At 60.8% G+C, this 26,065-nt stretch overlaps 1 protein-coding gene across 1 annotated transcript; it reads left to right on the plus strand.

The window, feature by feature from the left end:
• Positions 1 to 1,055: 1,055 nt before the first annotated feature.
• Positions 1,056 to 20,686, plus strand: NALF2 (NALCN channel auxiliary factor 2). The gene is made up of 3 exons (XM_082770952.1): positions 1,056 to 1,878; positions 13,415 to 13,586; positions 14,039 to 20,686. Exons 1-3 carry the CDS (start codon positions 1,129 to 1,131, stop codon positions 14,437 to 14,439), a joined length of 1,323 nt encoding a protein of 440 aa, XP_082627078.1. The 5' UTR covers positions 1,056 to 1,128; the 3' UTR covers positions 14,440 to 20,686.
• Positions 20,687 to 26,065: the final 5,379 nt, after the last annotated feature.

Genomic DNA, 26,065 nt, shown 5'->3' on the forward strand with positions numbered 1-26,065 from the left:
GCAGCCCAGCCCGAGGCAGCCGAGGCTGGATGTGATGGTGCGGGACGGGGGCGAGCGGCGACCCCCGCGGGCTGCCCCCCCCCCAGCCCGGCTGCAGCCCCACGGGGGGCTCCCGGGGCCGGGCCGTGCCGGGAGGGAGGCGCGGAGCTGTCCTTCAGCACCACGGCACCGGGCACGGGCACACGGCGGGGCTGGACCGGGCCGGGCCGAGCCGGGCCATGAACCGTGCTGGGCTGAGCCGGGCTATGAACGGTGCTGCGGTGGGCTGGACCGAGCCATGCACCGTGCCATGCCGTGCCATGCACCATGCACCATACACCGTGCCATGCCGAGTCGAGCCGTGCCAAGGGGTGCCGTGCCGAGCCGTGCCGTGCACCATGCACCGTGCCATGCCGTGCCGTGCCGAGTCGAGCCGTGCCGTGCCATAGGGTGCTGTGCCGAGCCGTGCCAAACGGGACCGAGCCGTGCCATGCCCAAGTGTGCCAAACCGAGCCGTGCCAAACCGTGCCAAACGGAACCGTGCCGTGCCAAGCGGTGCCAAATAGCGCCAAACCGTGCCAAACGGAGCCGAACCGTGAACAACCCGAGCCGTGCCGAGCCGCGCTGTCCCCGCTGCGTGCAGGGGGGGCCCGGCGGTGCCGGTGCCGGTGGCGGTGCCGGTGCCGGTGGCGCAGGCGCAGCCCCTCCAGGTGCCGGCGGCGCGGCCGAAGATGGCGACGGCGTGAGGCCGGCGGCCCATGGCGCCCGGCGGCGGGCGGCAGCAGGGGCAGCCGCGGGGCCGGCGGAGAGCGGCGTGAGGCGGCGGCAGCGGCCCCGGCCCCGGCAGCGGCAGCGGGAGGAGCGGCGCCGGGAGCGGGGCCGGCAGCGGGGCCGGCAGCGGGGCATGCCCCCGCGGCGAGCCCGGCCGCCGGTGCGGAGCGTGCGGCGCGGCGCCGCCTCCCCCCGCCGCGGCATGGCGCGGCCGGCGGGCCGGGGGCCGGGGCTGGGGCGGCGGTGGCGGCGGTGGCGGCGGCGGGGGGGAGAGGCGGAGGAGGAGGCGGCGGCGGCGGCGGCGGCACCGGCATCGCGGCCGGCCCTCGGCGCCCCTCGGCGTCCCCCCGGCCCGCCGGGCGCCGCCGCCGCCTCGCCATGATCCGCGGCGCCTGGCTGTCCCCCCGCGGGGGCGGCGGGGCCGTGTGCTGCGCCCCGCGCCGCAGCGACAAGCCGGCGGCCGACCCCGAGCGGGCGCAGAAATGGCGGCTGTCGCTGGCCTCGCTGCTCTTCTTCACCGTGCTCCTCTCCGACCACCTCTGGCTCTGCGCCGCCGCCGCCAAGCTGCGCGCCCGGGAGCGGAGCGGCGCCGGGAGGCCGCGGGGCCGCGGGCCCAGGGCGCTGGGGGAGGCGGAGGAGAGCGGGGCCGGGGGGGGCTGCGAGGCCTTCGTGGGCAACCTGAGCCGGCCGCCGGCAGCCCCCGGGCCGTGCCCCGCTCCCCGCGGCGACCTGGACTCGGCCTGCGCTCGCCTGGGCTCGCTGCAGCGCCTGCTGGGCTCCTTCGCCGGCGGGCAGCTGGCGGGCACGGCCCCGGCGCCCAGGAGCTTGCTGCAGGCGTATTTCGGGAACTTGAACCTCTCCTTCTGCGATAGCTACACGATCTGGGACCTGCTGCGCGAGATGGCCGGCCCCGACAGCCTGGACTGCAGCCTGGACAACCTGATGCTGGACCTGGTGGCGGCGGCGGCGGCCGGGGCGCTGGGCGGGGAGGCGTGCAGCAGCTGCGTCCAGGCGTACCAGCGGCTGGACCAACACGCTCAGGAAAAATACGAGGAGTTCGACCTCTTGCTGGAGAAATACCTGCAGTCGGACGAGTACTCGGTCAGATCCTGCGTGAGGGACTGCAAGGTACGAGGGGGCGCGGTGCGGTGTGGGGCTGGAGGCGAAGCGCGCGGCCCCCGGGGTGCTCGGCCACCCTTGGCCATCCCCGTGGGCATCCTCTCCCCGTGACGCTTCTTCCTGGCGTCCTGGGAGCCCCACAGGCCTCTAACGCAGGCAAACAGGCCCAAAAACCCGGTGGAGGAGGCAGAGGTGGGAGAAGGGGACAAGGCACACAAGCTGCTCACGGCCCCGGAGCTCCTGGCAGCAGGAGGACGGGGTGCTGGGGGCTCCACAGCCCTCCTGCCCCCGTGCCGGGTGGAGCCACGCTCCCTGCGCTGCCCAAACCCAAGGGCTGGCAGCGCTTGGGGACAGGACCAGAGTCCTGGGACAGGGCTCGGGCAGGGCAGGGCAAGCAGACTTGAAGGCAGAGCCTCCAAACACGACACCGTGAGGCCGTCACCGCCGCCTCTGGCCTGCAGAGAGGAGCTCTGCGCGGCGCCGGGGCAGCCCAGGGCTCTGCCCGGACAGCATTAATCCAGGCTGTAGGGTCAGCGCTGACCTGAGATGAACCAAGGAGCTGCAGCCCCCTCCCCAGGGGCACGGCGGGCACGCGGCCCTTTTGCAGCCCTTTTATCCCTTTGCCCCAGGGAGATGGGAGATGGTGAGCTGCGATCTGCCTCCCCCGGCACCCCCAGCCCCGGTGGGTCGCCCTGGGGGTGCCCCCCGATCTGCCCCGGTGCCGGCAGGGCTCGCGGTGCCCCGATGCGCTCCTCCAGCAGCTGTCCCCGCTGTCCCCGTGCCCTGCTCTGCCCAGCGGAGGGGAGAGCTCGGAGCAGCGCGGTCTTAGCAGGCACTCGGGGAGCTCTTCGTGTTCCTACAGCTGCGGGGCTGCCTTCCCCAGCACCACACGGATCAAACCTCAGCCCGGTGCTGCCTCTTCCCAAAAGCAAGCAGCGTAGCCGTGCGTCTCCCCAGGGCGCTCCCGCTCGGTGCTGCTTTGCACCCCTTGTGGCACAGGCTCTGTCCCCCAGCCCCGCGGCTCCCCGCGGCCCCCCGGCTCGCCCCTGCCACCTCCCTCCTCACGCAGCCTCCGGGAAGCATGATGGCTCCGTAATTAAACCTCTCCCGGAGCCGTGTGCTGGAGAGGCAGCGCCGTGCCTCGCAGCCAGGCGCTCTCCTTGTGCGCCGCCCCGAGAGGGCTGCCTGCAGAGCGTCCCCTGCTCCCCGGGCAGGGCTCGGACGCTGCTTTAACAGCAGAGTTTGGAGGGGTGCACGGGCAGCTCGGGGCCGTGCTCTCCCCCCGGCACGGCGCTGGGGACACGGGGCCTGCCTTTCACCAAGGGCACGGCCGCGAGGTGCTGGCCCCGGCTCTCAGGACCGCGTTTCTGCGCCGCTCCCGCACGGAACCGTTTCGGGAAAGGAGCTGGCGCTGGCGTGCTGGGCCGGCGCCAAGGCAGGTAATTACAATCTGCTCGCCCAAATTCCCCCTGCGGTTTCGGAGCTACGTAGTAGCTGGCTTTGGTGCCGCTGCTCTGCTCCCGTGACCGCATCTGGGTGCTGAATGAAGCAACCCGGCACCGGCAGGGGCTGAGCGTGCTGTGCGCCTCCCGTGCGTGCGGGCGGTGGCGACTGCTGGCCCCGGATCTCGTGCTCTGGTGCCGGGTGGGCTCGGCAGAAAGCAGGAGGAGCTGGGAGGGATGGAGCGGGCTCCAGGAAGGGCTCGTGGCCACGTGGGCTAGTGGCAGCCCTCGTGGGGGTCCCACGGGGTCAGGCTGAAGGCAACACCCAGCAGTTGCCCACTGGTGTTGAGGGGAGAGCAGAGGAGGGAGAGGTTGGTGGTGGTGGCTTTTCGGGAGAGGGGAAGGAGCCCAAATAGACAAGGTGGGTTTTGGGGCAGAGCTCCCCGCGCCCTCCAGCCCTCGCATCCATCCCCGCCGAGTCTGAGCTGCGTGACCCCAGCACAGAGACCTGGGGAGAGCAGCACACGGAGCAGAAAACCCTCAGCTGGGCTCAGGGGACTCCAAGGCAGCCAGAAACAGAGCCCTGCGTGGACGAGCCTCCCTCGGGTGCCCGTGGGCCGTGAGCAGCCGTGGTGGGAAGGCAGGAAACGAGCTGGGGAGCCGCGAAGCTGGAGCTGGCAGCTGCGAGGCGTGCGGCGCCGCTCCCGGCTCGCGCCCTGCTCACATTCGCGGTTGCCTCCGTGGAGCATCTGCGAGCGGCAGCGCCGCGGCTCCACAGGCGCCACTTGGGAAGCAACAGGAGGCCGCCAGCAGCAGGCGACCCGCGAGGCATTCCCCGGGGCCCAAATTCTCCGGCGTGGGCGCCCGAATCTGCGGGCGTCGACCCCAGCCCTCGCTGCGGTGCCCGCTGGAAGCAGGGCGCTTGTTTGAGGCGATTCCCTGCGCGCTGGGGCGCTTTGCTTTCGGCTCTCCCAGCTGACAGCCACAGCTTTCTCCTCTCCTGTGACTTGAGGCCGCCAGCAGCCTGGCCCGGTGCTGTGGCCGTGAGCTTTTGGCCTCGTTTCCCCCCCCTTTTGGCCTCGTTTCCCCCCCTTTTGGCCTGGTTTCCCCCAGCCTCCCGAGGCTTAGCGGGGGCTGCGCGGGAAGAGCCGGCGGGCGGGAGCTTTAAAGCGCCCTGGGTTTGTGATTGCTGCCCGAAGGCTGAACAACGCTGCACGTTCTGCCCTGTGGTGCTGTGTGCTCGGTGGGGTTTGGTGGCGAAGCTGTGGCCAAATGTCCCGGGGGAAGCCCAGGACACGGGCACGCAACCAGCGGGCTCTGTCCATGCGTGATGAAGCGTGGCAGGAGATCCCGATTCCTTCAAATTGCTGCCCCGCCTGGTGCTTGGGGCTGGTTTTCTCCTCCTCTTCCCCTCTCTTCCCAAATTGACGAAGCCCAGCGTCGCCTGCAGCTCGGCTGCCACGCAGTCAGGGCTTTGTGGCTTTAAAGCCGGAGGCTCTGTGCTTGTGCTGCCTCCCTCAGCCCACAGCCGCTGCGCAGAGCGCTCCTGGAAGCGCAAACCCGGCCTTAGCCGGGCAAATAAAGATCTATGGGACCACGGCTGGTGAATTAAGGCCTCATTAGGCTGCGGGAAACAAAGCAGCGGGGAGAGAAGGGCTGACAGGAGGGAGCTGGGCTGGGAAGGGCAGGCTGGACAGGACCTGTAGCATCTCAGCCCTGATTAGATTACCAGCGCTCCTCTGTTTGCTCGGGCCGGCGGCTGTTGCATCGCGCTGCGGCCCTGCCTGGGGCTCCTTCCCCGCCCTGATTTCCCCGGTACCCACATCAGGGACCCCTTTGGGTGCGTGGCAGGGCAGGATTTTGCTCCCCAGGATTTTGGGCAGCGCTGGTGGGAGGCAGAGGCTGGTCCCATGTACAGGGCAGCGGCAGCAGGCTCAGCTTTTAGGTCTCGGTGTTGCCCGGTGAAGTTCCCAGTGGATTTTAGGTCCTGGGTGGGTCTCCAGGTACAAGGCTGCCACGGAGCCCATCACCCCTGCGCCGTGCTGCCCTGCCACGGGGCTCTCCCTGAGTCCACAGGGATGGCAAGGATGGGCTGAAAACCGCCAGGAAAGCAGTGTGCCTTCACCCCAAAAACAATCAAAAATGGGCACCGGCTTCTGGAAGGAGGACAGGAAAGCCGGAAAGGGAAGGAGCTGTTGTTCCGTGCAAACAGGAGGGAGTTTTGCTGATGGTTTCGGTGGTGTTTGCCTGCCGGCTGCCAGCAGTGTGTGTGTCCATCAGACCTCGTCTGCGTTCACCAGCGGTGCCGAAGGGAAGCACGCCCGTGCCCGTGGGGCGCGGGGAGCGAGGGAGGGCTGCAGCTCCGGCCCGAGAGCCGTGGGGCGATCCTTCAGCAGCTACCGATGGGTTTTGGAAGGCGTCCAGCGTGCCGTGGGCCTGTAGGGCTGCAGGCAGCCGGTGGGCACGGCTGCGTTTTCGGCAGCCTGTATTTACAGTGAGCTGGTGGAGCGGCCTCGCTGCCAGCGCCAGGAGGCGGCAGGCAGGGCGCAGCGCGGTGCCCGGGGGGCCCGGATCGGGGACAGCTCGTCAGGCTGCTGCCCTACGTGATTCCCTAGGTGCTGTGCGATGTGTGCTGGCACAAAGGATCCTGGCAGCATCACCTCGGAGCTCCTGTCCTCGTCCGCGGGGTCGCCACGCAGCCCGGAGCCGCTCCGGCACCCCAGGGTGCTGCACCCACCCCGTGCCTCTGAAGCACCCTGCAGCCAAGCAGGCTTCTCCTGCAGACCCAAAGGCAGCGGGGGTGCCTCGTAGCGCTGCCCCGCGGGGTTTTCCCTCCGCTGGCAGCGGGCAGGATGCACCTGGGCTGCCGGGGGCTGTTCCTGCCGTCAGCGGGAGGCATTAGGATGCGGCTCATGCCTGGCTCTGCACAGAGGAGGCCGGGCTCCGCTGTCGTTTGAAGGGCAATGACTCAGGGACAGCAAATCCATGAATGAGACACGGAGGCTGCCCGGGGGAGCAGGAGCCAGCTGGCCACACGGGGCAGGGTGGGCAGGGGGCGCGGTGCCGGCTGAGGCCCCCAGCAGAGCAACTCCTGCCCGAGCCCGGCCCCGCTCTCCTTCCTCATCACTTTTTGGCTTTTACTTCTCCCCGTGGCCTTTCCTAAGGTCTGGGGGCTGTCAGGTGGAGGAGCAGCCTGGATGCACGCAGCCAGTGCGGGCTCCTCCAAATTCTGGTGTGAGCACGGATGGCAAAAGGCAGCTGAAGGCACCACCTGGCAAGGCTTCGGCGTGCCAGCGCCCTGCCCCGGCGAGCTCCTGGTGCTGGCTAAGAAAGAGGAGCTGCCCCTGGGTGCAGGTCCTGGCCTCCCCCATCTCCTGCTGAGGCTTGGGGCTGGGGACCCTCGCTGCAAGTCCCCTTCCAGAGGCTGTGCGGGCTGCAGCCTGCAGGCGATGTGCAAAGTTTTGGCAAACAGTTTCTCTTTCCTTTGGAAACGCTCAGGATTTCAAAGCCCGAGCCCCTGGCATCACGCAGAGACCCCCACCAGCCACCAGCGGCTGCTGCCCGGATCCCACCGGGGCTGGGGAGATGTCGTGGGCTCTTCAGGGCACACACCATCCCCTCGGGGCTGCTGGCAGGCTCTTCTCTGCGGTGAATTTTGCTCATTTCTTGCCCCTCTTCTCACCTCCACGGGCTCCTTCTGTTGTTTCGGGGTCCCTACCGGAGCTCACTGCGCCTCCGTGCCTGGCAATGTCAGCAGATGCAATTAACGGGGCCGCTCAGTGATTACGAAGTCATTTGGGCTGATTTTGGCCTTGGTGGCACCTGGCTGGGCTTCTCCCTCCGCTGCCCTTCTCGGAGCCACCTCCGTTGGGCGCAGCAGGGGACGAATCCTCATGCAGCACTGTGGAGATTTGGGTTTCCCCTTGCTCCGAGCCACTTCTGGCTCAGCCTGTGCCTGGGCAGGGCACTTCCAACCCCAATTCCCCCCAGAGACACGGCGTGAGGCTGAGGTGTCTCCTTGAACCCTGCCTCGTGCTGCGCGCCCTGCTCCGCCGTGCCCTCGCCGCAGAGACCCCGCAGTGCTGGAGAAACTTCTTCAGGCTCCAGCTGTGGGTAATTGATGGCTTGTGGCACTGAAGTGTCTCGCCTTTATTTTTTTATATCCCTCCTAATGTAACAGGATGTTCTCATTAGCCCCATCAATGTTTAATCTGCTTTGGAGCCCTGGCTGCAGCCGTATCTGACGGGGGTGAATTCCTCCAGCGCCTCTGATGGATCGCGGGCACCTGATGGCTGCGTCTGCCCCGGCTCTGTCGGAACCGTCTGCGTCCTCCTGGCTGCCTTTAATCCCTTTTTACTCGGCTTTAATCCCTTTTTACTCGGCTTTAAGCACTTTTTACTCAGCTTTCGTCACTTTTTAGCGGGGGGCTGGCAGGTGGCAGGGGGCTGCGCCTGCAGCTGGGGCTCTCCAAGTGCTGCCAGGAGGTGCCTGCTGGTGGGCAGCTCCCAAACCCTCCCCGGGCTTCGTGCCCCAGCTCGGAGCCCCCAGGGGTTGTGCTCGGGGTGCTGCTCTTGGTTCTCCACACCCTGCAGGCTTCGCTTGCCTTGGACACGCCGCAGCCCCCGATGGATGGCAGCACTGGGGGCGCATCCCCTCTCCCTGACCACGTTTTCTCCTCGGGGCTGTTATTTCTGCATCCAAGCAGCATTTTGGGTGTAGCTGCTCAGGGAAGCGCCGCTCTGGAGCCAGGTCCCAGCCACCATTTGACTTCTGCTGCTCCTCCAGCTCTCGCCATCCCCGGTGTGCCCTCACCAGGGCCAGGCAGGGCCCGGTGCCGTTAGTTCGCGGTCCTTGGGTTCCTCCTGCAGGCAGCACCGTGCCCCAGGAGCTGCTGGAGCCTCCCAGGCACTGCTCCGGGGTAATCCCATCGCTCATCCATGTCCTGTGGCATCCGACTGCGCCCTGCGTGGCTGCTGGGAGCCGCTCGGGCTCTGATTTTTGGGATGGGACGGGTGCACCCGGACCAGGCGCTGGGCTGGGGACTACCTGCTGGGGTTTGGCACATCTGGATGGGGCAGTGCCGCTCCACCCGGGCATCTCCCACCCCTCCATCCCCCAATTCACCAGCACACCCTGCTGGGCTCACCCCCAGGCCTCCAGGGTGCCCCTGCCCCTGCTGAGAGCGGCAGGGCCCTGGCTGCTCCCTGCCCCCTGGCCGCGTCCCATCCTGGCTGCCCCTTCCCACGCATACCTTCACGCCGTGCCCTCCCGTCCAGCTGCGCTTTGTCCCCTCTCAAGCCCGGCCAAAAACGCCTCTCCAAAAGCAGGGCAGAAAGCAGCTCTGGGGATTTACAGCCGCCCCTCTTGCCCCGTTGGCTCTGCGTGGGAGCGCGGGCGCTCGCCGCCTTTGCTCTCGGGTCTGTGCGCGCCAGAAGTTTCTCAGGACGGGGTCTGTCTGCTGCCCGTGTCGTGCAGCCTGTGGCACAATGGGGCCCAGTCCTCGCCCGCTTCCATAAGCAGCGGCCTCAATGTGCATTTTGTTTACATTCAATCCATTTTGTTTTACAGCAGCGCCTGCAGGCAGCCCACCAAGACTGGGGCCGCGTTGTCCCAGACGCTGTCCAAAGCGTGGGCTGTCGACTGCCAGAAGAAAATCGCGGGGCAGAGAGGACAGAGCCAGGATGTGGGGGGACTGAACACGCCGCCGACATCACGTAGGCTGCGCCGGGGCTCGGCCTTTGTGCTCGGGGGGCTGGCGGGCAGAGCGCTCCCAGCCCTCGCCGGCCCCGCTGGGAGGAGGAATGCGGCGCCCCCAAGGTGGCATTTTGTTGTTAAACCGGGGTTTGGTGGGAATTTGGGTGCTCCGAAGAGGCCGTGTGGGATCAAACCCCTGCGGCAGCCGGCTTGGGTCTGCCCGATGAGGGTGGCTGTGGGCACGCGGCCGGATACCAGTGGCAACGGGGTCATTGTGGCAAAGCTAAACTGGGCAAACTGGGAGCTGTGGTGGGAGGGAAGGGGCCCAGGGTCCCTTCTGTCTGCCGCAGGGTGGTTTTTGGGGCTCCTTTCCCCGTGCCCAGCGGGGATGTTCATGGCCATCGTGTTTGTCCTGCGGGCAGCAGGTGCAGCTGTACGGCCAGGGCCCTGTCCCCAAAACCCCGACCTGTGCGCCCAGCAGCTTTCCCAGGGGAAACGTCCCACATTTCCCCCTTGCCTGGCTGGAGGTTTGTGTGTGTGTGCGTGCACAGAGGTGCAGGAGCTCGTTCTCTGCATTGCCAGCTCCACGCAGCGAGCTGAACGTGCTGCAGGCAGGGCTGTGGGGTGTCTGAGCAGGTGAGGGGGATGCGCTCGTGCCCTAAGGCTGCTTTCTTAAAATTTTGTCATAGATGAGCTCAGGGAGCTGCTTGTGTCTCGGGCTTGCTTTCAGGGGGCTCTATTTGCAGTGAGAGGGGCTCTCAGGTAGCTTCCTCGTTCCCTTCTTCTGGGGGGTAAACCAAAGACCCTAAAAACGAGTTTCTTCATGAAACCACAGAGATCAGCAGCGTTGGGACTGGATTTAGGATGCCGTGGAGGAAGGCGGCCTCCAGCCAGGGGCACGGCAGGGATGATGAGGAGGAAGAGGATGCCCCCACTGCCCTGCTGCTGCCCCCTTCCCCCCCAGCACCCCCCGGCCACCCTATTTCTGGCTGGTGGCCCCCGTGGCGAGGTCGGTGCCACCCTTAGGTGCTGGGCACAGCGGGCGGCGAGGAGCCGGCCCCCTGCTCGCCTTCCCCCTGTGAGACGGAGGGTGCCCGGCTCCAGCGCTGTCATCACCAGGCACCAGGCAGCTTTATAGAAAGGAGAAAAAAAAAAAAAAAAAAGAAGTAAAAACGCAGAAAAAAGGAGCGGTCGCACGCAGTTCTGCTGTGTTTTTTCCTCTTCCCCGCGCCCCAGAGGGGAGCATGCGAAGGGGCAAGGCGGGGACAGCACAGCCGGGACCCGGCTCCAGAAATACTGAAGTTACCAAAAAACCAGCTGTTGCAGATAGGATGTTGGAACGGCACAGAGCAAGGCTCATGAGAAAAAAAAAAAAAAAACCTTGCTCTTTCCAAAGCCCAGCGCCGTTGATGTCAGGGTTGCAGGCGACTCTAATTGAATCCTTCGGTAATTGGGCGCTGCAGTTGTGTTTGTGACTCCTCCGGGCCGGCCAGCGCCGTTCGCGTTCCCTTAATCCGCTGCCATCATCCACGGGGGCTCTTCTCTCCCCTGCTTTACGTGGCCTGCCTCCCTCGCCGCATCCTGATGTGCCAGAGCTTGGAGAGGTGCCCGAGCGGCTCATTAGCAGCGCTCATTTCCCTGCGTCCGAGATTAATGAGGCGCAGCCCCTCCAGATGCTCATCCCAGGCCACGGTGGAGACGCTCTGCTGCCAGCCCTGGGTGCCGGGCGCCGGGTCCCCGGTGGCCCCGTGGGTGTGCACGGCCCCAGCTCCACGCAGCTGCCACCGGGTCGAGGAGGAGGAGGAGGAGGAGGAGGAGGAGAGGAGCCGTGAGCGCAGCACCGAGCAGCTTCCAGGGCACAGCCACCCCAGCACGCTCCTGGATGGTTCTGCAGAGCCGCCCCTGAGGCTTTCTCCACAGAGCCCAATATTACTGCAATTAAATGCAACCCCGGGAAGCTTTGCCAAGCTCTAAACCCGACGCTGGGTTTCTCAAAGCGTCCAATTTCCCTGCACCTGGTGTAACCACTGATTACGGCCCCTCCGTGGCTCCCTGTCCCTCGCCACCCCTCGGCTCGCTGGGCAGCGTGTGCTGGCTGCTCCCTGCCCGCCCCGGCGGGGAAAGCTTTGTTGCTTTGTTGCTTTGGAGCATCCTTTCGATGCTCCTCCGTCCCTGCCCTGCGCCTCCCGGAGTGTGGTTCAGACAGTGCCGGTGTCCACAAGGTGCTGGCATCACCCCCAGCCCAATTATTTCAAGGAAAAAAGCAGGAGGTGGTTCTGCGCAGACATCCCGAGAACACAGAAGGACTCTGGGGAAGGTTTTTAGAGACCGGGCCGGTTGTGCTCACATGGCCCGGCTGGGGAGTCTGATCCTGTGATCCTGAGAGCAGCCAAACCCCAAAGCAGAAAGGAGGAAACGCCCATCAAAAGGCAGCTTAATTCCTCCAGAAACGGTAAAGAGCGAGGAGGAGGCACGGGCGAGCTCTCCGCGGTGAGTCAGGCAGCGAGTAAATCTCCTCCTGCCCTCAATCCTCAGGCGTCCCCTGCAAGAGCAGGAGGAAGCTGCGGGGGACGAGCGGCGAGGGGAGGCGCAGGACGGAGGGGATGCGAGCAGTATGCAGGCATGGAGAGAGGAACTCGGCCGAGCCTGCCTGGACTGTGCCCAAACGGGGAGCGTGGTGCACCCCCGGACACCAGGAGTGTGTAAACACGGAGGGAGAGGGATGGTTTGTGGGATGATTGAAGGCCTGAGGCATGTCGCCGAGCTTTACCCAGCAAATTCTGCATCCATCTGAGCAGTTCATGGGGCGGTGAATGGCTCCCGTTTGTAATCCTGGAAATTGGGGGGGGAAATTCATCCCTCCCCACCTCGGCCGTTCAAATTCTGCACATGGAGGCACCAATCGGTCCTTGTCCCCATCTCCATCAGTCCTTGTCCCCATCTCCATGAGTTCTTGTCCCCATCTCCATCCGACCTCGTCTCCAGGCTGCTCCCACCACCTCACCCACCGCGTGTTGCCTGCCCGAGCAGGGGTGAGGAGCAAAAGCCGGGTGCTGTGGGTGGTGCTGGAGGGGCCGTGGGTACGGTGCAGCCCCAGCACAGCCCCAGGCCCTGGGCTCGGGCAGTTTTGGCAGGGTTGGGAGCCCCTGCTGGTTGGGAAGTCCACAAAGTGCTGCTCCCCAGGCCCTGGAGAAGGGGATTTGGGAAAAGGAGAAGGCAGCGGGGTCGGGGAAGCGATCGCCCCGGGCTCCCTGCCCAGCTCCCCTCCTCCTCGGCCCCAGGGAATGAGCTCAGCAGAGGCAGATCCAGAACTGGAGCTCCAGGCTCTCCCTCCTGGCCGTGTCCTCGCGGTCTGCGTCCAGAGCCAGGCCTTCCTCTGGAGCTGTTCCCCTCGGCCTGAATAATTAACATCCAGAGAGAAACAGCAGGGCTGCGGCTGCAGCTCCCACATCCCAGCCGAAAGCCGTGGCCGCGGGGCTGCTGACTGCCCCGGGGGCTGCGGCCCGGCCCCCGGTAATTTAAATTTTCTGATGAAAATTTCACCAAAACAACGCTTCCGTGGGAATGCGGGGGTCTGTGAACGGGCATTTGCCAGGGGGAAAAAGGAAAAGAAAAAAAAAAAGAAAAAGAGAACTTGCCAAGAATTTCCCAACCAGCACAAATCCTGAGACAGCACCAGGGTCCAGACAAAGGGAGATAAGGATCTGTGGAAAACGCGGGGGTTTTGGAAACATCGTATGGAAACGTCATGGGTTTGAAGCCTCCAGAACATACAAACCCGTGGGGAAGGAGGAGCAGGGGCTTTATCCCAGCACATTTAGGAGGGAAACTCCTTCCCTCTGTCTCGCAGGGAGCTAGGAGCTGGCTGTGGGCATCAACCTCACCTTAATTTTGCCGGGCAGGCAGCGGGACGGGAGCGCACGAGCCCCGTGAGCTGCTCCCTCCCTGCCCGTCCCGTGGCTCATGGGGACATCTCGGTGTGCTGGGTGCCTCGGGGGGAGCTGGGTGCTGCGGGCAGGGGGCTGAGCAGTGGCAGGTCGTCTGCACGTGGTGCACAAAGCTCTCCGTCGCTGCTCTCGGTCACTGGTCTCAGCAGCAGTGCCCACCGGGGGGGGGACACGAGTCCCCTGCGGCCGCTTTGCTTTGTTTTCGTGGTGGTTTGGGTTTGGTAGAGCAGTGCTGCGGCCCCTAACGCTTTAAAGGTCTCCTTGGATTGCTGGATGAATTCAGTGAGTAGCTCAGGTGTGCTGACGAGCTCTGCCAAGTGAGCCAAGCGAGGTAAGCGGCCTCCCCTTCCCCTTTTCCTTCCCTTTTCCCTTCCCCTTCTCCTTCCCCCCGGGGTTTCCGCGGCGCTCGTGCTACCCCGCTGCGTGTGTGGGTGACCCGTCCCCCTCGGTGCCTTCCCTAGGCTGTCTACAAGGCCTGGCTGTGCTCCGAGTATTTCAACGTGACACAACAACAGTGCCGACACCGGATCCCATGCAAGCAATACTGCCTGGAGGTGCAGACCAGGTGCCCGTTCGTGTTACCGGACAACGACGAGCTGATCTACGGAGGCTTGCCTGGCTTCATCTGCACGGGTAAGGACACTGCGGGAGCAGGGGTGGGTGCTGGGGAGCCCGCAGGGCTTTGCAGGCCGTCTGCCAGGCTGTGAGGTCGTTTTGGGGAGGAGAGGAGGGGGAGGCGTGGTGCAGAAACGCACCGAGTGCGTGCTGAGCGCCGAGACGTGGAGCTGGGGTGAGATGTAAGCGCTGCACGGAGAGGGAGCGGCAGGTTTAGCTCGGGAAACAAAAGCCCAGTGAAACCTAAAAAAGTGGGAGGGGGCTGGAGGTGATGGGATGATGCAGGGCCAGGACAGATGGGTGCTGCCTGGGGAGCCCTGACCGCGCCGGGGTCCCTCCCTGTGCACCAGTCCCACCAGTGGCTGCTGCTGGGGGTCTCCGGGTGTGCCGGTGCTGGGGCTGGCACCGTGCTCGCTCCCGCTGCTCGCCGTCCTCGTCCTCCCCGCTGACCCCCTGCTCCCTTCCCGCAGGGCTGCTGGAGACCCAGCTGCCCGAGGAGGAGGCCAAGTGCTGCGAGGTGCAATGGGACTCCTGCGACCACCCCCCAGACAGCAACTACAACACATCCCCCAAATCCACGGCGTCAGAGTCGCTCCATTACCACCGCCACGACCCCCACCTCCATCACCAGCGGCAGAACCACTACCACCTCTACCACCACCACCACCAGTACCACCAGTACCACCACTCCCCGTCCTTGCTGCCGGTCTCCGCAGGGTCTCGCCTGGGCAGCAGCAGGCTCAGGCTGTGCGTGCTGGTCCTGATGCTCCTCCACACCATGGTGTCCTTCTCGAGCGTGCACAGCGGCGGCGGGGGGCTCAGCCTGGAGGCCCTGCCCGCCCTGGACGAGAGCGTGGCGCGGGACGAGTGACACGGAGGGGGGAGCCGACCTCCGAGAACGCCAGATCTTTTTCCACGAAGGGGGGCACATGCTATTCCTCCAATGGGAGGCACGGGATTGGGGGTGACGCACACACACACACCCCCGCACATCCCCCCAAGAGCTGCTCGCCGCGGGGCATCCCCGTGATGAAGAGTCTCTAATGCGCACAGGGCTGCGGGACTCGGCTTTGAGAAGGGTTCGGTCAGGAGCAGCCGGGCGCAGGAGCAGGGGCAGCAGGGGGTTCAGAGGAGCAGAGGGGACAAGGGAGCAGAGGGGACGGGGTCCCCCCCTCGCAGGAGGTGGCCCCACGGGGCTGCCGCGCTCCTCCCTGCCGCCCGCCGCGAGTGCCTTGGGCGCCCGCACCTCACCCGCCAGCCACATGCCAAGAGTTTGGAAATCAGCCTGACCCCCCTTTTCTATTTCTCCTCCGTCCACAATGCCCCGCACCCGGCCGGGCAGGATGGAGGCAGCACCTCTCTGAAAATCCCCGTCCTCCCTTCCCATCCCCGGGGAATACCCCGCTGGTGCAAGGCAGCCCCTGCGCGGGCTGGCCGGGCTCCTCCTGCTGCTGGTGGGGCTGGAGGATGCTGCGCCACGGGGCCGGTGTCCCCCACGGCCCCACCTGCCCCTCCGGTCGTGCTCGGGGAGGTGGGGAGGGGCGTCCCGGTGCCCCCGTTGGCGAAGCGTCCCGATGGTTTCGTGTAAACCTCTCGCTCTCGTTCCCCATGACTCGGAGCGGAGTCGGGGAGACGTGGCTCTGGCAGGGCGCAGGCGAAGCTGAGGGAGTCTTCAGCTCGTGGTGGGATCAGGCGTGGTAACAATTGGATGAAAGGCTTCCGAAGGCGTCCGTCCCTGCTCGGCGGCTGCAAATCATCTGCTGGATGGCAGAAGGACTGGGCAGAAGGGCTGGCGAAATCTGGCTGGTAGGGATGGTCTCCCACACAAAGAAGAGGCGCTAATAAAGCCCAGCTGGGGAAGGGAGTTCTCGCGACTGCTTTTTATCACTGGATGCGCCCCAGATCAGAAACCTTCTAGGAGCCCAGCTGGGACAGCGGGACACGGTCGGGCAAGGTGCTGGCTGGTGCGGCCCGGATCGGCTCGCTTCTTTCCTTTTCACCTGAGCTCAGCGTTTCCAGCCATTCATCAGCTCCCCTCTCTGCTCAGAAACTCCCAAATTCTCCATCCACCCACCAGGATCTGCTCGCGGGGCGGCCCCAGGGGGACGGTGCCGCTCGTCAGGCACCCGAGGCGAGAGGGGGTCCCGTGGGCACGGGGCGAACACCGGGGTGGGTGCACAGAGACTGCTTGCCCGACGTTTCCAGCCCATTTCCAGACCAAAGAGGCTCTGAAAAGCAGCTGAACATTCAACGCCTGCTTTGCCTTGAAGCTCGGAGCTCCGGGGAGGTGTTCAGGTGCCACCAGTTACCTGTGACCAAAGCCCTGCGGATGTGAAGCCCGGCAGCTCGTTGGCATCGGTACCGGGCTGGAGAACTCGCGTTCGGGGAAGAAGCAGAGCGCATCCCGAGCGGATTTTGCTGCTGGTGCTGCCCAGAGCAGGTAGGGCAGTTCCTGTTTGGGTGTTCCTAACAGCATCCCTACATTTTCAGCCAAGTTTGCACTGGTTGGGGAGCCTGGACACGCAGCGGTTCAGCAAGCAGGAGCGCGGCTCCTGCGCTTGTTGCTGAAAAATCGAGTGGTGCCGCTGCCTTGAGGAATGGTGAGAGCCCACGGCCAGACCGAAGGAGGGAGCGCAGCCGCGTGCCTGCCTCGAGACGGCCGGATCCAGCTCGTCCTGAAGGAAATTAGATTTTTCGTGCGCTGCCAAGAGTTAAGCTAATTCCAGGCGCCTCCTCGGGAGATAGGCTGCGTCCGATCTCGCAGCGGCTCATCTCGGGAGGGAACGGCCCCGGGTGGTGCGTCAGCCAGCGGCCCTGACTCACCGGCCCTGCTCATTGTCTGCCACACAGCCTGCTCGGGGCCAAGCAGCCCCCGGCCCGCGGACAGCACGGCGAGGGGCACGGGGCCGGGAAAGGAGTGGATCCCAGGCGGCCCCGGGGTGCTGAGCGCGGGGAGCCGCCGGCCCCAGGTGGCCCGAGGAGGCTCGCTGGCCGCGCCAGCCCCAGGGGCTGGGATTTTACCTAGTGTGACTGGAAGGAAAGTGCTGAGTCTTCACAGAGCGAGGCTGTTGGAAGGAGTTCTTTTATTTAGCAAGTCTGGGCTGCTGTCAATAAGTTCTGTGGTTTTAGGGCACCATATGCTGTATTCAACACTTTGCCAATCTCGTTAAGTGGATCCAGACGAGGCTGTTCACAGAACAGGACGGAGCAGCTGGAAGCGGTGTACGTTGCAGTCCATCATTACGGGGCCATCAGATAAAAATCTTCTCCCCGCTCTGACATTACAACTCCAGGAAGCCTCCCGATCGGCTCTCCCTTTGCTACTCGGGAGGAGAGCCCAGGAAGGGGGCTCTGGCGTTGCCCCCATCCATCCCGCTGGCGCTGCTCCCGCTGCAGCGTGGCGCGGACGTGCCTGGGGCGAGGAGGGGCCCTTTGCAGAGCAGCTCCGGGTGCAGCCCCCAGGGGAACACCCACCCCAAATGCCCTCATCCTCCCGGGAATTGAACCCGAGGTGCTTTCTCCTTTCCCTTCCAGCCCAGTGATCCCGTTCCCTCTCCCAGTGCCCACCGTGGTGTCAGGACGATGCTCACGGGCAGCCCGGGCGGCGGGGGAAAGGTGGCCGTGGCCGGCCCCTCTGCAGCATCAGCCCTGTGTTTTGCACTTTAATGTAGCTGCCAGTTGTACAAATTAATTAAAAATAACTGAAGAAAAATCCCAAAGAAAGGCCCTGCTTCCTCTGGTGAAGATTAATCATTACTTGAGCCCTTTTCTTATGAAAATACAGATCCATGGTAGCCCCAGGCAAAAGATTCCCAGGGAGAGCCCTCACCATTCGTGCTCTGAGTTAGGGAAATCGCTTTGAAAGCATCTGACAACTAAAGCAGAACATGTTGAGTAACTTGGCAACACTCAGAAAACATCTTGAAATGGTTTTTGTTCAACACATTTTGCTTTGCTTCAATAGGAGATGTCAGGGCAGTTCATTCACTGCCACTCAGGACTGCAGGCGATGCCGGGAGACGGCTCCTCTGCCCTGCCTTTAGAAAAGACAGAAGGAAAATGAAAAATCCCTGATATCTGCTGCTCGGCGTGGCGCTGGCACTGCCCGCTGCCACGTCGCTGCGTCCCGGGCGGCCCCGCGGCGCCTGGAAGGGAGGTGGGCAAACGGGGCGTCCCGCAGCCCAACGCTGCATCGCCCTCAGCCACGTCACGTCGGCCTCTAACCCCCAAAAAGTCACGCTCCGGCTTGTGAGAAGGTACAATCTGACACCCAGCTACCACCCCGGAAAGGAGTGCCTATAGAAACCCAGAGACAAACTCAGCGCAGAAATAGATTTGGCAAAAATCTCTGTGAAAACCTATGCAATGCGGCCAACAATTTTGTTTATAGGCTTCTTGAGCTGCCCTGTGGATTTCTATCCACAGCAGTATAAATCTCCCTTAATTTACATCCGAAAGCTGAGGGAGGGCAGATCCTGGTGTGAATAACGACCCGCTGCAGGCTGGAAGGTGCCCAGGTCGTGGTCCCCCTGTCCCTTCCCAGCAGAAGCCTGCTCTGCGCTCCTGGGGCTCGGGGGCTCGCACAGGTCCATCTCGTGCCTTGCCCACGCACTGCTCAGTCTGGGTTTGGGGAGCAAAGCTCCTCAGCAGCTTTTTTCTGGGTGTTTTCCACCCCGTGTGGCTCTGTGGGTGCTGCTACCCCTGCACATTGCTGCAAGGGGGGCCAGGAGCGGGGTGCGGGTGAGGAGGGCGGCACGCGGCGGGATGTGCTCCGCTCCCTGCGGGGCAAAGGAATCACTGCATCCACACACAAAGGTTAAACCCTTTGCAAATCATGTTGTTTTGTTTTTAAATGATGCCTTTTAAAGGTTGCTGGGGTTTAATCTCTCTGTTCCCAACCTGCTCATCGTGTGCCTCCCGCCACCGCGCGCGGGCAGGGTTTGCAAACCAAGCGCCGAGCTCCCCGAGCCAGGCCAGCTGCTGGCGTTCCCCTAGGAGAAAGCTGAACCGTTGCGGGGGGCATTGCTGTGGGATTTTGTAACAGCTCCTTGCACACAAAGCACAGGAGACGGCCCACGGGGTGCCCGGGGAGGCCTGGGTGTAGCTGGGTCCTCGGGCTTCTCGCTGCCCGTGCAGGACAGGATGGTGGCAGCTGTGCGAGGGAACGTTCCCATTGCCAGTTTCTCCCAAAACCCATAGCTCCGTTTCCTTGGGTTTAAATCCTTTAGGACCTGCTCTTGCTGCCTCGTTCCCTGATCCCCCCATCAGCTCCATGCTGCATGGTCCCGACCTGAGGAACGAGGAGCAGATCAGACCCACGGCACTGCCCTGGGGGGCTGTGCCCAGGACCCCCCCAGCCTCGCCAGCAGCCCTGGGTCCCTGCCTCCTGGTGCAGCTGAGCGTGGGGCAGCTGCAGACCTGCCCCAGTTCCTCAAAATACGGTCAGGAGCAGGTTCCAGCCCCCTCAACCTTCAGAACAGCATTTTACGGCGATCCTCCTGCAGGCCGGGCAGTCTGCAACCTTGCCTGTTGTAAACCAAAACTCCCCCCACAATTATCAGTATTATTAATTTTTTAATTGGTTCTGGCTCATGAAATTTGGGTTTGGTTTTACCATTTTTAAATGTATTTTTTTGGGGAACGGGACGTGCTCGAGTTGCAAAACAAAAAGCCATTTCAAGCCAGAGAGGTTTTTTTTTTCTTTTCTCTTTTTTTTTTTTTTTTAATTTTGAAACTTGTCAAAACAAGCCATATTGATAATTATGACCGATTTTTTTTTCAAATTGAGAAATGCATCAAGAACAGCCCTTTCCCACAAAACCTTTCATTTTCAAAAAAAAAACAAAACGCAAAAAAAAAAAAAAATTATATAAAAAAAAAATCAATCACACTTTTTCTGCTCGCACAGTTGGAACTGGTGGCAGCGGATTCGGAGAGAATAGCAATTTGTGAGGAATTCCAACCAGCTCTCCTCAAAATAGCACCCAGCCAGTTTCTCGGGCTGAGCGGCGCGGTGCTGAAAGCGAACTGGAGAGCTTCCTTCCCCAGCGGGGCTCCTCGGCGCACCTTGGGAGCTGCTTGGGGATATTCCCGACGGGGAACTGACGCCGAGGTGCTGCTGCCTGCAGGGCAGCCTCCCTTCTCCTCCGGGTCCTCAGCTGGTGTCGGGTGCCCCCAGCCAGCCCTCTGAGCAAGCTCTGTTTTCTTTTCCAAACCAAACTGAATCCAGCTCCTTCTAGCCTCCAAAGCATTCAGCCGTCGCAGCGATGGGAAGCCTTCAACCCCGGAGATATTCCCACACGTTCATGGGAGTTTAAATTTGGAAGGAATTAAACCCGTTGGTCCGGCAGGGATACCGCAGAGCGTGTGTGCATGGGGAAAAGCAAACACCACGCTTCAACGAGAACCATTTGAAGGGAGAGCACTGCAAAGGAGGAGAGAGCCCCAAACGCAGCGCCCCGGCACGGGGCAGGGGGACGGGGCGCGAGGGGACCGCGCGGGGACACCGTTGGGTGCGGGCAGAAAGGGCTGCTGGTGACCGAACCCTTCTCAAGTGCTTGTGAAATGGTGGTGGTTACAGAGCTCAGACCTACCAAAAGGTCCTTTTACAGTACGCGGTGGTGAGGTGAAAAAACAAAAAAACAAAAAACCAACAAACCATACTGCTGAAGTCAAAATATTCTTTCTAATCCCCCTGCCCGGTTTCTCTTTCTTTCCAGCTTTCTTCCTCTGCCTTCCTGACCCTCCCTCTCTGTTCCCACCCCCCTTCTGTTTCTCTTTCTCCCCTCTGTCATAAGAAAGTGACTGTGTCCTCGAGGGGACAGTTTTCTTATGCCATTTTATACACTGTGCTTCATGTTTAGAACTTTTTTGCACTAGTTCCTATTACATTTATTTTCCAAAATGGTTTGACAAAAAACAAACAAAAAAAAATACAAAAACAAAAACACAAAACCATGCTATAATTCAGTTGTATTAAAAATATTATCCTACTACTCTCTGTGTTCAATAGTCTCTGTACCTGTAATGCTTTCAGTTCTGTTGTATTTTGGGGCAGAGGTTTTCTCCGCTCCTTGTTTAACCCAGTAAAGAAATAAAATGTTAAGAATTGATGATAACCTCCTGCTCCCTCTCTCTGTGCTTCGCCTCGGGATGCTCAGGTTGGGCGCCCGGCCCCCGCGGTGCCCAGCGTGCCCGTCCGGCGGGCGCTTTCCTCCCCAGCCCCATCTCAAAAGGAGGACAGCAGAGGCAGAGCGGAGGGACAATAACCCTGCCTCGCTGAGTTTGATTTCGTAACCTTTCTTTATATTCTTTTGTTTCTTGCCTTCACATTTTTTGCCATGGGGCTCACCTCAGAACAATAGGGGCAAAGACTGTCACCAAGAGATTCATCAGAGAATAATGACTAAACCAGGGTATCCAAATTTTGCCCAGCTGAAGTCCACACCCACATATAATCTGGAATTAATTCATCTGGACAACAGATCTCGGCATGCAACAGAGCTAGGACACTCCGCTCCAAATTGAATGCTGCATGCCAGGCTGCAAAAGGCCATGTAATAAAACTCTGAAGTTGCGCCTTGGCCATCCCTGCCCCCAGCTGCAAATCCTCCCTCTGGAAAGAGGATGAGGAGCAGGGAGCAGAAACGGAATGAGGTTGGACAGAGATGGAAACAATACGAATACAAAGAGGGTGTTTGGTACAGAAGGCAGCTGCCAGGGGGTGCGGGCAGGCGGTGGGCTCTGCCGGAGAACGAGAGGGGAGAAGAAGCGGGGACATCTCCCTCTGCCATCGCCTCGGAGAGGCTTCTGGCTCCTTCCTCCTCCCTGCCCCGCTCAGAGCCAGCAGCCACGTTCAGCCCTCAGTGTCCCCAGGCTGTCCCTGTCTGGAGGTGACACCAAACCCCCTGTCAGAAGGAGCCACAATTTGGCACAACCACCCAGCCGTCCTCCTGCCCTCCCAGCCCTGGTGCAGGTGGCTGGGGAGATATCACAGGTGGTGCTGACACCCCCAGCTGCCTGCGATTGCCAGCAATGAACCTTGCCAGATAAATTTGCTGCTGGGTGCTTCCCCTCTTGCTGCCCTGGAGAAGGAAAGTCACCTGCAGGCTCTTGTGAGCTCTCCAGAAGCACTAGGTGCTGGTTTCTGACCGGGTTTCTTGGATAACTTCACTGCTCAGGTAGGGAAGTGGTGGGTGGTGTAGATGTGCAGCAGCATTAGTGGTGTGAACTGAGGGTGCTGGGGTCCTTTATGCTAAAATCTGGCTTTTCTGCTTATTGTTTCCTTCTCTTTTTTTTTATGTTTTTTGAAGGAACCTGGAAGCTAGAGACACCCAGTTAGAAATCTCCCTGCACGGTCAGGGATCCTCACCCTGCTCTATGTATTTGTTCTTTAGGGGTTGCCTGCAGAGCCTGACCCTGCCCAGCTTCTGGGAGTGCTTTAGGGTCAGGCACCTGGCTGTGCTGTTAGGGGTCTGTGGGGGCTTTGGGAGCCCATTTATTCCCCAGTCAGCCATCTCCTCCTCCAGGTAAGAGCTCTGTCACTGCGAGCATCTGTGTGTGCATCAGTAGGATTTGCCACCCAGTGCAGGACCTGAGGTGTTGTCCTAATCTGTCAGGTGCCTGAAATCAGTCAGATGTTTGGGAGGGGAAGGAGCATTGCACCACGGTGCCCAGGTTCTGTAAAAGGGGCTTACGTCCCCTTCCCTGAAAAAGTCCAGCCTGGAGTGCTGCATTCTGGTGCCCCCAAGCTCAAAAATGAGCCAAAATCCAGGTAATTTCCAGGAGGAAGAGTATGAACATCTGATGGGGAAGCATGACTGCCAGGTGTCAGAAACAGGAGGTGCTCGTTTAGAGGGGACTGTGATTAGGCTCCCAGAGAAGCAGATGCTAGAGGCTGTATCCAGAACACCCTTGGGTGTCTCAGCTCAGCAGACGCCCACCCTGTGGGGTGCCACCCTGCGGTCCAGCTGCTGCCCGATGGCTGCAGACCCCGTGCCATTGTTTGTTCCTCCAGGAGTGATGGGGACAGCGTTGGTAGGTGGTGATGGCTTGCCACGAAGCCTTTTGAACCTGGGTCTTGGTGTTCGAGGCAGGGGGTCCTGCATGCACGGGCTCTGAGCCCCTCCTGCTCCAACAGCCCCTGCCACCGCCTCCAGCGCGCACTGAGAGCACCTCCCCCGGGGGCTTGGCTGGGCCGTGGATTAAAAATAATAATAAAAATAATGAAAATACAGTGAAGAGGCCAAGCAGGAGCGAGCTGCGGCCGGGGCCGTGCCGCCAGGGGGCAGCGCCGCTCCTCGGCCGCGCCTGGACAGGGGGCGCCCGGGGGGGGCCCGGCTGTGTCTGGCCCGCGACCCCCAGAAACGGGGGTGGGAGGCGTAAAAATGCGGCATGGAAGGGCTGCAACCCCCCAGATCAATAAATGGTGTGCAAAGCCGAGCCACGGCCCGGGGTTGGAGGTGATTTGATGCGCTAGGTGGGACCCGGCAGGAGCAGGGATCTTGGGGGGGGGGGGCTGGATTTGGGGGTAACCTCTGCTGGGGGTGGTGAGGAGCCCCCTCCCTGGGTATCCCCATGGCCTGACAGACCCGTCTGAGGTGTTGGAAGTCTCCTGTCAGGAAGAAAGCAGCCCAGTCTTCAAGCACATGCGTCTAGGAATCGCCCTGCCCTCATAACCGGATTTCTGAACAATTCCATGAGGCTTCGTTGTCCCCCCTGCATGCAACAAAACCTGTGAAAATCAGGCAACGTGTTACCGGGGATCTAAATCCGAACTCGAGGGCCTTCTTTTTGACGCCACCATTTGAACGTGTGAGGCTGAATCCTGAAGGGAGCGTGTGCGGAGGACGGGGACGTTTCCAGGCCCTTCAAAAGCCGCGTGTCGGGGACGTGTCGAAACCAGAAGGCCCTGATGTTGGGGATGAGTTCTGCACTCATTTCTGTGATCAAACAGGTACTCCTTGTTGATTTATGGATTTTGACTGGAAAGTTAGCGTGATGCCTCCTCAGAAGACTGATGAAAATCTTGTAGCTGGAGTTGAAGAAATTATTAATGATCATAATTTTCCGCAACTTTTGCCTGGAGCGTTCCTTTGTTCTCCTCTTTGTCTAAAATTTGCATTAAGTAAGAGCTTACAATTTATTCTTCATTAGCACCCCCCTTGCCATCGCAGAGCAGATGTTGCTGGGACGGGCTGTAGGTGACTATATGTTAGATGCCATGAGCTGCATGGGGGCTGCTCTTCAGCTTCTCCCTTGCTCCACTTTTCCTGGCCTCTCCTTTGCCCCCTGTAGACCAAAACCCCAACGCTGCGCAGTGGCCCCTATCGCCCTGCTGGATCCATTCTGGTAACTGAGGAAGGACCAGGTCACAGCGATGTTTCCTTCACTGCAAACATCAATGTCTTTAACTCAGATTTAACAGAATTAATTTTAACTGCTGGTGCCGTGGGGACCTTGATTGTGTTGTTCCGTGGTGTTGCCTGGAGCTAGCGGTTTACCTGGCAACCCTCTCCGTTAGCTGCTGGTGCTGCTGACATCCCCGGAGGGCTGAGCAACCCTGTTAGTAAGAGCACATCAGGTGAAGCATCAGGTCCCAGTATTCTGGAAAAATATAAATTTGAAGCCTGTGTGAAGCACTGGAAGCAAAATAACCCTGGTCATTGTGCTCTTGGAGTCTCCAGAAGGGCAGATCCCCAGGCTACGGGGAGGAATGGGTGGCGGTCAGCAGACACGTCCTGGTGTGTGCTTAGTTATGAGTTACTGAGTCCAACTGTTACCCAAAAGGAGGTGATGTTTAAAGGCAGTCCACTGTTTTTTCATCCCCTGTCAAATGCCCCGCTTTCCTTGGGCCCCAAGGAGTCATCTCTTTTTGCAGCCCAGCTCCAACCATGGAAAATCTGTTCCCTGTTCGTCCTCCACAAACTCTGCTCCTTGTTGTAAGGCAGCATGGAGAAAAATCCTGGTGAGAGTCATCACGAGCCTTCCGCTGGTGAAGGTGAGGGCTCACAAGGAGATTCTAGAGGAGGATTTGATGTTGTGTTGGGAGCAATAAATGTGCCCTGGGATGTGTCCAGGATGCCATGGGCGTTCATCTGGTGCTTGGGGATCCCCCATCATGCTGCCTTTTGGGCAGCTTCCTACAGGGAGAAGCCTGCAGGATGTTTCCTCTCTTTGAAGAGGGAAATGTTAAGTGCAACCGAAGATCAGACCCTCACGGGCCTGATAAACCCAGAGGATGTCAAATTGCATCAGACTTGCTTGTCTTAATGTGAAGAGCCAGGACAGAAGACCTGAGCCAAGTGTCAGAAATTGTCATACACCAATGCTGCTTTAGGGAGAGGTTTTTTTTGTGTAACCCTGGGCACATCACCTCACTTACACCCTGTTTACCTTTTCCCTAATGGTCCTTTCATGTTTCAGTATGAAGTGACAGCCCCAGGCATGCAGTAATTGGGATTACCTCTCTCCTCTCAGGCTCCCCAGCCACCGTTCAGGTCTGATCCACCACTCTTCCCGGAGTTTGCTCTGACACACTCTCACATTCTCTTCCCTCCAGTCTTTCCCAGTCTCTCCTTGCAGATTTTTTCCACTACACGGACTTCAGAAGTGCTTGGTGTTGCCCTGTGCCACCTTGGTGCAGCTCCCGGGGACTATTCGATCATTTCTACCCCAGTATTTGTTCCTTGCAAAATCATTTAGTGCTCTGTCTTCCCCAAAAGTGCTTCTGCCGCCGCTTTATACCAAACCCTGCTTAGCAGCCGAGCCGCAGGTAGGCCTGCAACTAGCTTGGAGGAGAGCTCTGCTGTCAGAAGGTCCCCTGACATGTGGGTATTCATCAGCCTGTCAACATTTGGCTTTTTTTTTTTTCCCTCTTGGGGAAAATTGCTACTGTTTCTAACACCATCTCAGATCCTCGAGTCTAGTTGTGAACAAGCCTCGCACCAGCGCTAACGTGCCAGATGCCACGGGGACCCGTTCCGGGTGAGCCTACGTGAGAAGCTGTTACTACGTTGGCATTAGTGATGGTGGAGCTGGGAAGCCAACGAGAACCTCTTTTATATAAACTGTAAGTTTTTCATAAAAGCCTTTCTAATTTGTACCAAAGAGACTCTAGCACGCCCTTGGGACTGGTAAAAATAATAATAGCTTAAGTGGTAGAAGACTGTGAATTTGAAACAGAAGGTTATGAGATTTAAAAGTATTACAAAAATGTCAACATTGTATATCAATAAATGTAATTTAGATATACAAAGGAGATAGCGAAGATTTAAACAAAGAACTGTCAAGTTTTACCTCTTCAGATCTCCTTGAAATAAAGCAGATGTCTTCATCCAATTGATCCAGAGAAGCTGGCCTTCACATCCAAAAGCATTTTATTTAAAATCACAAATGAATTACTCATTTCAAAAATTACATGGTTTGCTATTTTTCAATCATTTTTTTTTTTTATTCTGAGATGAAACACATATGTTTGTGTTGGCTAGTTTGGGCTA

Source organism: Aythya marila, assembly GCF_965140915.1.
Source record: "Aythya marila genome assembly, chromosome: 13".
In the NCBI taxonomy this organism is placed as follows: Eukaryota; Metazoa; Chordata; class Aves; order Anseriformes; family Anatidae; genus Aythya; species Aythya marila.

Coding starts and splice junctions, on each gene's coding strand:
- NALF2 (XM_082770952.1), top strand. CDS start 1,129: ATGATCCGCGGCGCCTGGCTGTCCCCCCGCGGGGGCGGCGGGGCCGTG. Junction 1,879..13,414: donor CCTGCGTGAGGGACTGCAAG/GTACGAGGGGGC, acceptor TGCCTTCCCTAG/GCTGTCTACAAGGCCTGGCT. Junction 13,587..14,038: donor GCCTGGCTTCATCTGCACGG/GTAAGGACACTG, acceptor CCCTTCCCGCAG/GGCTGCTGGAGACCCAGCTG.